The sequence below is a fragment of the Sardina pilchardus genome, chromosome 24 (genome assembly GCF_963854185.1).
Source record: "Sardina pilchardus chromosome 24, fSarPil1.1, whole genome shotgun sequence".
In the NCBI taxonomy this organism is placed as follows: domain Eukaryota; kingdom Metazoa; phylum Chordata; class Actinopteri; order Clupeiformes; family Clupeidae; genus Sardina; species Sardina pilchardus.
In genome coordinates, this window is record NC_085017.1 from 22,951,911 (window position 1) to 22,966,247 (window position 14,337).

Consider the following 14,337-nt stretch of genomic DNA (forward strand, 5'->3'; position numbering starts at 1 on the left):
TCATAGTGAGAAAGGGCCTTGATGCAGTAGTGCCATCCCACTCCATCTCTGTGGCATGACTCTGGGGTGGGGTCATTTCTCAGTCTCTCTCCCCATCTCTCTCTTCCTCTCACGTCCAGTCTATGGTCATTCTCTGGCCGCTAAATCAGAACTTACAGCATGCTTGTTCTAGGATCCATCTCACCACTTTGAAGTAGCCTACCTGCCCCTGCCAGTAATTAGATGGGCCCAACAGCTGTTTTCTCTCCTGCCAGCTGAATCATGAACCAAGATTCTGTTATTACTCTCTCACACAAGCCAGCCCAGTAAAATCAATGAACTGAAATGACTTCCCAACTATTAGAATTACTTTACTTTACTTTCAGCGTATTGAAGCACAAAAATATCCACATATGAGGAGATACCAAAGTTGATTACCAGCATCCTGAGAGACATTAAATGTCTAAGGGGGGAATACAAACAGTGTTCATAGCAACATCTTTGGCTGGGTAGATTATATTGATAGTCGGAATCATCTTTGGCCAAAACAAAATATTGTTTCTACTGTTAATATTGCAATTATGCATTACAGGGTGAAAGCAATCTGGGTGAAAGCAAACACATTACTCAGAGTTTGAGAGGTTTTGCAAAATTGAAGGTGTTTGCCAGATCCATGGTAGGCTTTGGAGAGGGAGTTTTGCATAATACTCTGCTGGCATATATCTCTGCTTGTGTCTTAGTGGCTTGCACAGCAACAGCTACTGGGCATCTTGTTGGTGATAGTATGAACGTGTCTTGGTATATTGTGCACACTCAGCAGGACGTCATTACTCATGCTTTTGTGCCTGCTAAAAATATGTCTTGTACCAAATACTCTCAAGTATGCTGCTGTAGTTGCAATGGAGCGGTATAAGGAAGATGAAAGGCAGCTCCATGAGAGACATAAGAGGTTGAAGTAAATTGTTAAAATTGTGAAAATACCAAGTTGTTTTCCCTGTGGAGGCACCATAGTAACTCTTAGTTCTCTACATTTCTACTCTAAGTACAGATTCTATACCACTTTGAACTAAGGGAAAGATGCTCATCGACTCAGGCTGTCCAATGTGGTTTTTGCATAACATTATGTTTGGTTTGGTTTTGGAGACTTTGGATATGGGCTGATTTTCAGGCTGGAGAATGCATGTGCGTTGTTCAACACAGAGAGATGCATCAGCGTGTGAGTGAATATGAGAGCATTTCTCTCTGTGTGTGCATATGTGTGTGTGTGTGCGCACACACAGGACACGTCAGAAGAGAAGGAAGGTATTTAAGAACCTCTCCTCCCGGTTCTCAAACGAGGTCTCTGCATGCTCACGTGCCCCTGCATCCTTCTATAGCACAAGGTAAGAAGCCAAAACATTCCTTTACATTGTTTTTTTTCCCTCACACACATATGTTTACGTGCAACATATCATTTCTATAGTCTTTCATATTCCCATGCATTAATGCAGATTTCTCTCCTTGAATATGGCTTTGCGTAAGACTGTTACAGTAAGGTATTACGAATGAATTTGTATATAGTATAGGTATCATTTTGCATCGAATCTGTCTGAGATATGGTTCTGTTACAGGTTTGTGTATATTGAATTGAAAATGCTTGTATTGATTATTATATGTTAAATGTTATATAACTACCGCATGTTTTATATTCAGATTGAACAAGAGACATTCTCTTGTCTTTCTCTATCTTTCTCTATATACTTATGAATTGGTTTAGAGGTATTTCTGTGGTAAAACAAGGGAAAACCTGCTTCATGTGCATGCTCCAATGTACATCTCAGTGGTTTATGACTTTGGAGTGATATGACTTTGGAGTGATTGCTGTAAGAACCAATGGTACATTTTGATTTAAATCCAGTGTCCTTAAAGCATGACTTTGTTAAGCACAAGAGGGTTATAAGGTAAACTTGATGTCTTATAATAATTTGCATGTCTATATAACTATGGAATGACTGCACTATGTTGTTGCTTACAGCTTCGTAAAATCATAACACATCTGTAATCTATATTTCTAAATAGCAGACTTATGTCAATTCTTTGTTTCTCCCTGTTCTTCTCACACCCTCTCTCTCTCACATACACACACACACACACACACACACACACACACACACACACACACACACACACACACACACACACCTGCTCCACCTGTCCAGATGAACAGTGGCATCTGCCTGTGTGTGCTCCTGGTGACTCTGTCGGCATCGTGCCTGCGACGGACGTGCTGCTCTGCCCAGCGGGAGGGCTCTGCGCCCGCTCTCTCGCGCCACGCCCGCTCCGTCAAGCCTCCCATGCCCGCCACAGATGGCACAGGTGCCAACGCAGTTGCTGCCGCCAACCTAAGCGAGCTCCTCACCAAACTCATGGCCAGGAAAGGTGACAAAAAAAATCAAGATATCTAATAATGACTTTATTCATAACTTATTTCATATATTTATGTGTTAACTTAATCACAATCTTTTATCAGCTTTTAGTACACCTTTAGCAGATTTAAATATTGTTCCTGTATTGTTGATATATTTATTCTAGTTCAAACACACACACAGGGGATGCATGCATTGAATGCAGTGGCACCTTCTACAATTGATGTGATTACTTTAATAGCTGTATTACTCGTAATGATCACCATCATGTTGTTCATGTTGATCATCATTACCACTATCGCTATCAAATAGGCCTACAGCGTGCTTTTGTAATGGAAGCGGACAGTAGATTTCACTTCCAAGTTAACAGAACATGGTCACTGATTTGGCGCCGCTGATTGGCAATTTTTCAGATGCACATTGTTTGTGAAAGGTGCTATCTGGCACAAAGGATCTCCACCAAATGGTCTTTTTCTCTCCTGCTCTCTGTTCCATATTTCTCTCCTCTTTTTCACACTGTCCTCTTATTCTCTCTCTCTCTCTCTCTCTCTCTCTCTCTCTCTCTCTCTCTCCTGTGTGGTGTTTCTTTTTTCTCCTTGTCTCTCTGTGTGTTTGGCACAGGGAATCTATTTGACATTCTGTCTTGTAGGGCCCCTAATTAATTACCTCCTCCTATAGGATATGTTCTATTGGCAGTGGCTTTGTGTTGGCAGTGGCCTTGTAGACTAGGAGTCTCAGACTGTCTATCAGCTGCGCTGCTCCCACGGAATGAGACTGCATACATATCTACATACATCCTGACACTCAAATTATTTTCTTTCTTTCTTTCTTCCTTTCTGTCTTTCTTTCTTCTCTTGTTTTCCATGTTTATTTCTTTTTTAAATTCTCTGAACTCTCTCACTCACCTCTTCAGCTTTTCTTCGTAAGAACTCGTTGTCGAAATCGCGAGCAAGTGGCCTCGGCGCCAATCACCAGATAAAGGACAGAGACTACTTGGGCTGGATGGACTTCGGCCGCCGTAGCGCAGAAGAGTACGAGTACTCCTCATGAGAGACTGTGGAAATGCCCAGAGTGGAATCAGCCCGCCGGTTTAAAGAATATCCGGCCGACCTCGGAGATCTCCGTGGTCCCCCGTCATTCCAAAATCCACTGCACAGGCAGTGTTTAGCAATGCAGTAAATCATATTTTTACCATTATCTTTCTGTGTTTGATGCACATCTGTCTGTAGAGCAGTCTACAGAAACCAGTGCAGCTCTGGTTGTGCTCCGATTCTTTGTAATAATGATACATGCGGCATATTATGAATACTATTACGAATAGAATTAATGTATAACATAATTTAAGATGATAAAAAAATAAAACAAGGATTGACTGAAAGTATGATCATCCCGGCATAACAACTGATCTACCCTGTTAATGAGAAAGTATTTGGTGTATCTCAATAAAGCTGCACAGAATTCAATTTTGGCCTTAAACCTTGTGGTCTGGTGTCTCCTTCATGCTATCTCACATGTATAATCCTCTGGCAGAAGCCCAAATTATGGTTTGTTAAATAGCAAATTGCTAGACATGGTCACAGTATTGTTGCTTTAGGAATGGCAGATAAAGCCAAAGTATGGGTGGAATCATTTTAATCAATATTGACACACTGCTATAATATTATTTACAGTTTTGCACTGAATGTTTTGGCATTCTAGAACTAATTTATCAGGTTGTAGAAGTAAAACCGTGTTTGTTCTGGCCATGAAGAACATTTGAATTTAGATACTCTAATGCTGGTACCTTACTGATAAATTATTTCTAAATCACTGTAGTCTAAGCAGGCAGTATTGTGCCTGCATGTAATTGCATGATGCATCTCTATGAGTTTCATATGTTAATGAAACATTTCACATGAAATGTGTGTGAATAAGTATATTTCTACTGGTGTAGTCTACATCTATTGTTGCTATCAGTTTACACACTGATTTCCACAAATCAGTTCTTACTTTTATACTTACAGTGTTAAATACTGACTCTTGAAGGCATAAGCATCATCACTGATAGACTTTTATTGAAAAACAAAAAGTTTCAAATGACTTTTATTGCATACAGTGAATGAAAATCAGTGTAAAGGATCTTCCTGAGGAGAAAAAAAATGAAATGACTCAATTCATTCAACAGACAGCACCTGATGTTGGCATGTAGTGTGCTGTAGCTCAGATGTGGCCCTGATCGGGTATCCTTCCAATAGAAATGCACCAACTCGGGGTTGGATCTGTCTAAGGTTTGCCTGCTACATAGGAGATGTACTGTACATACATGGACAAACAAACAAACAAACATTCAAACAACATTTACTATCCACACAATGGACAGTAAAAAGTGCGCATCCTAAATGTAGTTGGAAATGTCACCAAAAATGTTCACTAATTTTTTTTTTATATATATACAATATTAAAAAAAAAACAAAAAAAACCCACACAATATTCATTAATATATGAGCAGAAAAATGACCATCTGAAAAGAAAAACACTCAGGCACAGGAATCTTCTTCTGATTATCAGGATGGAAAGTTCATCTCTGTGAAATAGAGTAGTCTAGGAGCAGGAAGCAACATTACTCACAAAGCCAGTGGAGCAATTAAACCATCTCCAGGGTCCAGTCCCGACCAGATGTTTAGAAATTCAGAAACTCCGGCCTTATGGCCTGGAATATTTTGGGTCATCAAAAGCCTCGCCATAAGCCTTCAGTAATGAGGAGTCTGCAACTACTTTCCATTCATTTCCATAACATTTTAGGAACTCTCGGCTCTCGGTCTTGAGATTTGAATAGCTTCAGGCTATAGGTGCAGCTCTGCACACGTTTTCTGAATTAATCTATTCTTATTTAAATTTAATATCTCCAAGTGGAGCTGTGAGAGTGGTGTTTAGACCACTCATTGAATATCTGTGTTGAGGTGGATTTTAACTGATATATTGGGTTGCTCATAGGACTTTGTTTCCCCATTCTTAAATATCCAGACACATCTATCTTGGGTAACATTTCCCTCTACAGAGAAATATGGTGAATAAAGTCTGGGTGGATAATAAGATGTCTGAAATGCAAGGCATGTTTGGGAGACTCGGAAAGGTCGGCTGGAGGCTAAATTCGCTAAAGGGCTTCATTGGGGAATGGCACACCCAGTCCGAGCCATGTTTTGTATTACAAACTTTCCTCAGCTAGATGTAAGCATATGGACCATAACCATAAGAGTATGAACACAGACCATCACGGAGACCGTGGAACTAGAATGGCTGATGAAAAAAGAACATTTCCTCTGACACTATACGTAGTAACAGAGCTCAACAAGCAAGGAGAGAGATGGCAACATGGCAGACTGGCATGATTACATGGTTGATGCAACAGTTCCATACATGAAACGTCATATCACTGAAATGAAATACTCTGAACAGCGTGTAGCCATTTAGCTCTTCATGTAGTATGCAAAATAATGAGTGCACAACAAATGACAAACAACAATACATAATCTCCCTTAATGATCCATCTCTGTAGTTTGGGTTATGAGGTAGATCCCATGCCGTGTAATGTTGACCTTTTCCACCCCCACATTCATTTCCGATTAAGAAACATTATTTTAAAACCCTTCTGGTACCTAATTGGATTTAACATATTCACATACTCTATTATTAAAGGAAAACCACTGCATGTACAATATATCAAGCTACTGATTACTGATCAGATGACCTCATGGATGTACATTTGAGATAAAACTAACAACAGCTATAACTACTATCGTTTGTAAAATATGTACATTCTTAAGACAAAAGGGATTCTACAGTGAGGACTCACAAGCTTCCGATCTTTATACTAAAGGACCCTTTGGGGACAATAATTGTCTGTAGATCTTTAGATGTGCAGCCTTAAAGAAGTCGCTTTGACTGAAAAATTATTCCATCTATAAATCTCTATCAAACCTTGGAGATTCTTAGAATTATACACACAAAGGCTTGGTAACACCATGATTTAGTTTACAAATGACACCATTTCTCATTGGACTTGTCAGGCATTAATAAGCTTAATTAGCACAAATCAGTTTAAGATGAAGCTGGTTGGTAAAACACAGCTCAGATCTACATTGAATTTCAGCGGTTTCATTAGATAATCCTCATTAGATAATCCCATTTTTTGGCTTTCTCTTTGAAATGCTATACCCTGCTCTGTTCAATTAATTAATCCATCCATTTATTCTGTCCATCTCTTCACTCACTCACTCATTTGATCATTTCTTCATCAATTCTGTACATATAAATTCATGGAGGAGAGGGTCCATCTTATATTTTACATCTACTTAGAGCATGAACTGTATATTAAGCACTTGCTACATACTTACACAACTAACGATTACAGCATGGGGAGTGTGTCTGATATGTGTGTATTTACACGTTTGCAGAATGACTGCGAGGATTTTCAGATGTAACAGACAATGATTGTGTATATATATGAATGGATTTTTCTATAAATTGATTTTTTACACTGCTATCAATAGCAGAAATCTGTTATAACTTTTTAAAAGACAATTTGATGATGAGAAACAATAATAATCTCTGTAACACCTTGTTTAAGAGTGTGTACTCATATAGCTCTATAATGTGGAGGGGACTATATACATAAGACACACTACATGAGATTTGGGAGATTCCTTTACATTTTTGAATACTTCAAATCTCGAGGCTGCTATTTGAGGGTATACCTATGCATTGCTACATGCCACGTTACATATTTGTGTCTGAGCAAAAAGCATTTTGGTTTGAAGTGCTGACATAAATGAAAGAGCAGTGTGCGTCCTCCTGTTCATCACGCCCCACCTGTCATGTCTCTATTCCCCACTAGCGGTGCCCGCCCCTACACTTTGAGAACCACTGGTATACAAGATGTTTCTGAACAGAGAGGTGTGTTTGCATTTCTGTATGAGTGTTTTGCTATACAATCTGAGAGTTGCACTTTTGACACCGCTGTGAACAGCAAATGTACCGTACATCTCCTGGTTTTGTCTAGCTGTATGTGAGTTGTACAATACAGGACTTTGTGTTTAGGCTGTGTGTTACTTCAGAACTGCATTGTGTGTAAATGGTGTGGTAGCTATGCTCTTTCTGTACAGCAGCAGTTTGAGTGTGGGTTATGTGCCACATATGTTATATTTATTTACATAACCATGTGTGAGTTATATATTTGTTCTGTACAAGTTTTGAATATAGGCTGTGGGTAAGTTATACAGTATAGTGGTTCATACAGGACTTTGTGGACACTTCTGGACATGAACTTGCACTCATCAGCCACTTTATTAGGTACAATTACTAGCACCAGGTTAAAGACCCCTTATGCCTTCAGAACTGCTTTCTTTGTGCCTTAGATAGATTCAACATGGTGCTGGAAACATTCCTCAGAGATCTAAATTGACATGTTAGAATCACACGGTTGCTGCAGATTTGTCAGCTGCACATCCGTGTTGTGGATCTCCGGTTCCAACACATCCCAAAGGTACTCTATGGGAAGAGAGACCTGTGACTGTGAAGGCCATTTGAGAACAGTCAACTCATCGTCATATTCAAGAAACCAGTTTGAGATCATTCAAGCTTTGTGATGTGGCGCATTATCCTGCTGATAGTAGCCATCACACAGCATGGGTACACTGTGATCTTAAAGGGATGGACATGGTCACTAGCAATACTCAGGTAGGTTGTAGCATCATCAGTTTCTGAAACACTCAGATCAACCCATCTGCCTCCAAAACCTATGCCACATTCAATCACCTTTGAGTGGCCGTTTCATTGGCTGATTAGATATGTGTGTTGATGAGTAGTTGAACAGATGTACCCAATAAAGTGGCCGGTGAGTGTATATACAGTATGTATAGGCTTTATAAGGTTGTTCTGTACAGGAGTTTGTGTATAGCTTTCTGAGAGTATTGTGTGCATGGGTTCAGCTATAGGCTTCCTACTGGATATTCTGCACAGGGCTGTGAGTAGCTTACAGTATATGCATGCCATGTGGGGTATATGAAGTCAGTGTGGATGGAGTTGTTCGTATTCATTTACTTCTGGTAAAATCAGTGTGGGTGAGTTGCGTATGTTTACTTCAGGTAAACTCAGTATGGATGAGTCGTTCATATTTACTAACTTCCAGTAAAGTCCTTGCGATGTTGTTGTTGTTGTTGCTTACTTGTTTACTTCAAGCTGGTCTGTTTGGGCAGTTTGGGCTCCAGCAGCATCTCTTCGTCGTCCTGGCTGGGCCCCGGGCCCTTCATGGCCATGCTGGCCCCCACCATCACGGGGTAGCTGCGGTTCCTCCGCATGCCCTCGTTCAGGGAGAAGGGCGAGCCGGGCCTCCGCAGCCCGCCGAGGGCCCCCAGGATGGGCGCGTGGCCCCTGGACTGCCCCCTACCGGGGCTGGCCAGTCCCAGGCGCTTCAGCTTGTCCACCAGGTTGAGGTTGTAGACGCTGACGTCCGTCTGGCTCTCGCAGTCGCGCGCCTCCCCCTCTCCTCCTCCTCCTCCTCCTCCTCCTCCTCCTCCTCCTCCTCCTATCCCGCCTCCTCCGGCCGCCACCTCCATGAGGATGGAGCGCGCCGGGCGCGAGGCCAGGAAGTTCTCGTTGGACGGGCTCTTGAAGGAGAAGTCGTCGTCCGGCTCGGCCAGCGAGGCGGGGCTCTGCGTGCCGCGGACCGGCGAGTTGGGCGGCGTGGACGGCCTCTGGGTGTACGCGGACGACACCCGCGGGGCCACGCTCGTGCTGAAGAGGACCCCCCCACCACCTCCTCCACCTCCTCCGGGGGCCATGCTGCTGCGGTCCCAGCTCTGGTGCTGGTAGACGGCGGCGGAGATCCCCCTCTCCTGCAGGAGGCGCACTAGCCCCAGCGAGGTGCTGAAGGTCTTGGTGGAGTCGCGCAGGTTGGTGAAGGACTGCGACTGCGCCAGGCTCATGCGGCGCGGCGTGCACGGCGTGGCCGCCGGGGTGGAGCGCAGGCTGCTGGACGGCCCGCAGGAGGAGGTGGGGCCGGGGTTCAGACTGCGGAAGGGTCAGGAGAGGTCATCACCTCTAAGGGGCACTCACATGGAGCTAACGTAACATAGCAATGACCGATAACAGGGGAGCTACACCAGGCGCGTAACTGAAGCGTTCCGTTCGCGACGCGTATGCTGTAGCAGTTAATAATCACTATGAGTAATGGAAGTACTGTAGTTACACCCGTCGCGACTCGCGACAGTGGCGCGTACTGTACATTTGAAAAAAAATAGACCAGTCTTCTAAAATGGATTTCACGCGTCACGAACGTACGCGTTACGCACCTGGCGTAGCTCCCCTTTAAGCTTTCTATGATTCTAGAACACTATAGACACTGGTGGTAACAACGTTGTGGAAAGTTATTGGCGCTGGTATATCTGTGTGTGTGTGTGTGTGTGTGTGTGTGTGTGTGTGTGTACCTTGGTGTGACTCTCGTTAGCTCGTCAGATGGGTGAAGAATCCGACAGGTTGTGAAGGTGTAGGTGGAACTGGTGTGTGCCATGCACTTGCCAGGATAATACACTGCAAAACCACACACACACACACACACACACACACACACACACACACACACACACACACACACACACACACACACACACACACACACACACACACAAAATGACACACTTTATATTAATGCAGTTAGACAGAAGACTAGAAATGCTGGCCACATCTACCTCTCCTGTCTCATCAGCTCACAAATTCTATGATGTGATTATTCATTACTTTGATGTATCATTTCATGAATCATTCATTGTTGTGCGTATCATTTCACTGTTTCATTTGCTTAGATGTTTCAAAAGAAATATTATTGTTGGTCTCTGTTTCATCACAGAATTATAGACTGTGTCTGTATTCAGAAAGTTTTACTTCCAAAAAGTACATGATCTGAATCAGGAAAATTAGTTCTGTCATTTTTTTTTGTGGGGAAAGAGAAATAGAAACAAGTTTGACATATTAGACAGTTATAGATACAGCTTTAGTGCCATCTAGTGGTAGAAATTCTGCACCTGCAGAAGAGTTGAATGCAATAGGCAGTAGTCGGACAAATGGAATTAAATGAAATCTAATCGAGAAATTTAACTGAGTTGGGGCTGAGAAGTCAAATTAAGAAGCAAATTAAATCAAACTGAACTTTTCAGTGCAGAGTTTTACCTGAGAAGTGGATTGGATTAGTTTAAATGAGATTTACCTGAGAGGTGGAGGGGAATGAAATCAGTGTAAACGAGTCGAGAGTTACCTGAGAAGTCCGTGTTGAGGGCCGCCTGCCCGGTGCTCAGGCAGGGGGAGGGAGATGCTGTGGAGACCACATAGGTCTGGGTGGTGTTGGTGTTGGTGTTGGGGTTGGTGTTGGTGTTGGGATTGGGGTTGGGGTTGGGGTTGGTGTTGGGGTTAGGGTTCGGCGTGGTCGTGGTCGGAAGGTTCTGGAAGTACTGCTCCCCGGGCTCGTCCTCCTCGAAGTCGCCGTAGTGGCACACCTCCTCCAGGTCCAGGTTCAGCGGCCGGAAGCCCTTGGTGACCACGCCCGGCCGGGGGTCCAGGATCCCGCCCAGGTTCGGCTGTGCCAGCTGCTGCCAGTGCTGCAGGGTGATTGAGCCTGAGGGCCAGAGGGGGGCACAGACGGCAGAGAGGGCAGGTTATGACATGCCATCACTCATACACATGAAGCTGGTTATCATGATAGTCTGTGCAGTGGTCATAAACAAGGCTCATTTGAACAATCTGATTCATTAACATTAACATCAACACTACATTCATGACTATTCTTGAATTCTTGAATTTCCCCTTGGGGATCAATAAAGTATCTATCTATCTATCTATCTATCTATCTATCTATCTATCTATCTACTTTGTGCACTGTTGGCATCATCATAACCAGTCTCATGAAACCAACAAATGACATATGATATAGAGACACCACTAGCACTGTCAGTGGCAGACTAGACTACCAGACACAAGTGACTTATGTTGCTCTATGGACGCGATGTTCCTCCAAGAAACATCGCCTGGCACTCCCACCCCTACACACAGGCTATTGTCATTTAGAGTTCACCGATTGTGGATCGGCTTATCTTACTTTATCTTCCCGTCTAGACTATTGCAACTCCCTAATGGTTGGCCTCCTCTTTAAATCACTTCAAAGACTACAATATATTCAGAACTCCGCAGCCAGACTACGCACTCATGCTATCAGCTTCATCGGTTACTGATTCTGTTCCACTTTCCACAAAATTCTACTTCTCACAAAGCCCTCCATGACCTTGCTCCTCCTTTCCTCTGTGACCTTCTGATCCCTCACACTTCTTCCTGCTCCCTCAGATCCTCTAACCAGAATCTCCTCTCTGTGCCCTGGCCTGCACCAGACTCCAGCAGGTCTTTCAGCTCCATGGCCCCTATAAGCTCAGGAATTCCCTCCCTCGACCCCTCTGAGACCGTCCCTCCTTTCCTTTCTTCAAAGCTCATCTCAAGATCTTTCTGTTTCAGGAGCACTTCTCATCTTCCACCACAGCATAGACTCATCGTAAATATCTTTTTGTTGTTGTTGTTGTCTGGATCTGTGTGTGCTCTTTTTGTGTTGACTTTGTAAAGTGACCTTGAGTCTGACAAAGGCATCATTTACGTAAATAAAACATATTGGGGCAATTGCTCTGTCGTTTGGAGGTTAAACTGGAGTTTGAGTTTAAAACCATGTTAAACTCCAAACTAGCGACAGAGCAATTGCCTCAACATTATAATTGTGATTATTATTACTATTATTATTATTATTATTATTATAAGAAACCCTGAGGACCCAACTCTATTGAGAGTACCTCCTACTGTACCTTCATCTCCTTCTCCCTCTACAACTGCTAAATGAATAGATGTATACATGTAAATCAATAAGTAGCTGCAGCCTGAGAGGTCTGGTGCTTGGTTGTGTGATGGTTGTGAGTTTGACCTTGAGGACTCCTTGGGGAGGTCGGAGTTCCATTATCATATTCCATAATCAAGCATGTAGGACTGACTACATGCTGACTGTATTATAAATATGACATTAAATTTCAGTCTTTCAGTCAGTTTTTTTTACATATTCCTGTGGTCTCTCACGAGAACAACATGATTGTGAAAACACAAATTACTTAAGTAAATAAACAAATGAAAAAATGGGAAATTATATGAGAAGTGGGAAATGAAGGGAAATGATAGAAAATGAAGAAGAAATCGTTTTATTGACAATGAATGACTGTAAACATGAAATGAAAAATTATGCCAATGAAAGTAAACCAGAATGTTAAGCCAGTTTGATGAAGTCTGATATTTCTTCTGAATGCACACAGATAAAACCAAAAACACAAAAATGAATGGAGACAATGGATGCATGTTGAAAAGCATGTAGGGAAAAATAAAGAGAAAACTATTTCTACATATAGGTTATATATTCAGGCACTACCGAACTCGTGGAAACATAACATCTGACTAGCATCACCTGTTCACTGACTTACTACTTATTAACATTAATTATGAATTAATAGTTTTTTTATCTGCTTTCCATTACTCTCCACAGCAGTAAAGAATAGCTTTGTAAAAATTGTGTGTGTGTGTGTGTGTGTGTGTGTGTGTGTGTGTGTGCGCGCACGGCGCACGCATATGCGTGCGTGTGCGTGTTTATGGCTAGGGCATCTCCAGCCACCTGTGAGCCTGCTTGTGTGTGTGTGTGTGTGTGTGTGTGTGTGTGTGTGTGTGTGTGTGTGCATGTGTGTGTGTGTGTGTGCGTGCGTGTGCTTGTTTATGGCTAGGGCATCTCCAGCCACCTGTGAGCCTGCTTGTGTGTGTGTGTGTGTGTGTGTGTGTGTGTGCGTGTGTGTGTGTGTGTGCGCGTGTGTGCGTGTGTGCGTGTGTGCTTGTTTATGACTAGGGCATCTCCAGCCACCTGCGAGCCTGCTTGTGTGTGAAGTTGGTGTGTTTGCCGTGGTGCATGACGGACCAGAGCGAGTTGAAGAGCATGAAGGAGGGCGGCCGCTTGTGCGTGCGGTGCGGAGGCCGCCTCCCTGACCTCTGGCGAGGTCGGAGGTCAAACCTCACCTCCTGCTCTTGGGGCGCCTTCTGAAACGCTTTAGCGCCGGAGGTCATGCAAGGGATTGTGTCGTTACTGGCGTTAGGGTTAGGATACGTATTCCTCCTGGCGTTGGCTTTGCTGCTAGTGCTGGGGTTCAGATTAGGGTTAGGATTGGGGTTAAGGTAAAGGTCATAGTCTATGGGCTTGACCATTCGGAATTTGTCAGGCAGGTCAGAGTTAAGATTGAAATTAGGATTAGGATTAGCGTAAGGGTCACTTTCTAAGGGCTTGTCAATCTGAAGCTTGTCAGGCACGCAGGGGTGAAGGTCAGTGTTGGGGTAAGGGTCAGGGGTACGGTCACCTTCTAAAGGTTTGACGATCTGGAGCTTGTCGGGCAGGTAGGGGCGGCTGGCCCAGGACAGGTGAGAGCCGAGGGACATGATGCTGTCGCTGTGGACGAGGCCGCTGACGTAGTGAGGTCCGTCGAAAAGGCCGCTCTCTCGCTCCTCCTCGAAGAAGCGCCGCTCGCTCAGATTGTTCTGCCGCCGCAGAGATAGCCGGCGCAATGCCAGCTTCAGGTCCTCAGAGCTCGTGCGCTTCTTAGGGGTGTCCATACCACTGCCCGAATAAATAAATACACAATATATGAATTAGAGAGAATTTAAATTAGAGTGTTCAAATATCAGAGTATTCAAACACAGGCTGAAATTTCAATATCAATATGAAGCAGCGTTCCTCTTTCCTCTAAGGTAAGCTGTCTTGTATTTCACTCACTCTAAAGCGTTAAAATAAGAGATATCTACACTGGATGGCTTTTTACTCACTAACTATACTTACTTTAATAATCACTTCCAACTGTATCAAAGCAGT

General features: G+C 43.3%; 2 protein-coding genes across 2 annotated transcripts in view; one reads left to right on the forward strand and one right to left on the reverse strand.

The window, feature by feature from the left end:
* The first annotated feature begins 1,340 nt into the window (after positions 1 to 1,340).
* Positions 1,341 to 3,790, forward strand: LOC134072895 (cholecystokinin-like). Its single transcript, XM_062529774.1, has 3 exons — positions 1,341 to 1,361; positions 2,178 to 2,397; positions 3,298 to 3,790. Exons 2-3 carry the CDS (start codon positions 2,178 to 2,180, stop codon positions 3,432 to 3,434), a joined length of 357 nt encoding a protein of 118 aa, XP_062385758.1. The 5' UTR covers positions 1,341 to 1,361; the 3' UTR covers positions 3,435 to 3,790.
* A 4,800-nt stretch (positions 3,791 to 8,590) lies between these two features.
* The window catches only part of LOC134073186 (trafficking kinesin-binding protein 1-like), a 16,317-nt gene continuing 10,570 nt past the window's right edge, over positions 8,591 to 14,337 (reverse strand). Inside the window, exons 14-18 of the mRNA XM_062530177.1 lie at positions 13,829 to 14,085; positions 10,804 to 11,028; positions 9,848 to 9,944; positions 8,969 to 9,431; positions 8,591 to 8,902 (exon numbers count right to left, since the gene is read on the reverse strand). Of these exons, the coding sequence (XP_062386161.1) occupies positions 8,591 to 8,902; positions 8,969 to 9,431; positions 9,848 to 9,944; positions 10,804 to 11,028; positions 13,829 to 14,085 (1,354 nt within the window). The remainder of the gene's footprint in view (positions 8,903 to 8,968; positions 9,432 to 9,847; positions 9,945 to 10,803; positions 11,029 to 13,828; positions 14,086 to 14,337) is intronic.

Coding starts and splice junctions, on each gene's coding strand:
- LOC134072895 (XM_062529774.1), top strand. CDS start 2,178: ATGAACAGTGGCATCTGCCTGTGTGTGCTCCTGGTGACTCTGTCGGCA. Junction 2,398..3,297: donor CAAACTCATGGCCAGGAAAG/GTGACAAAAAAA, acceptor TCACCTCTTCAG/CTTTTCTTCGTAAGAACTCG.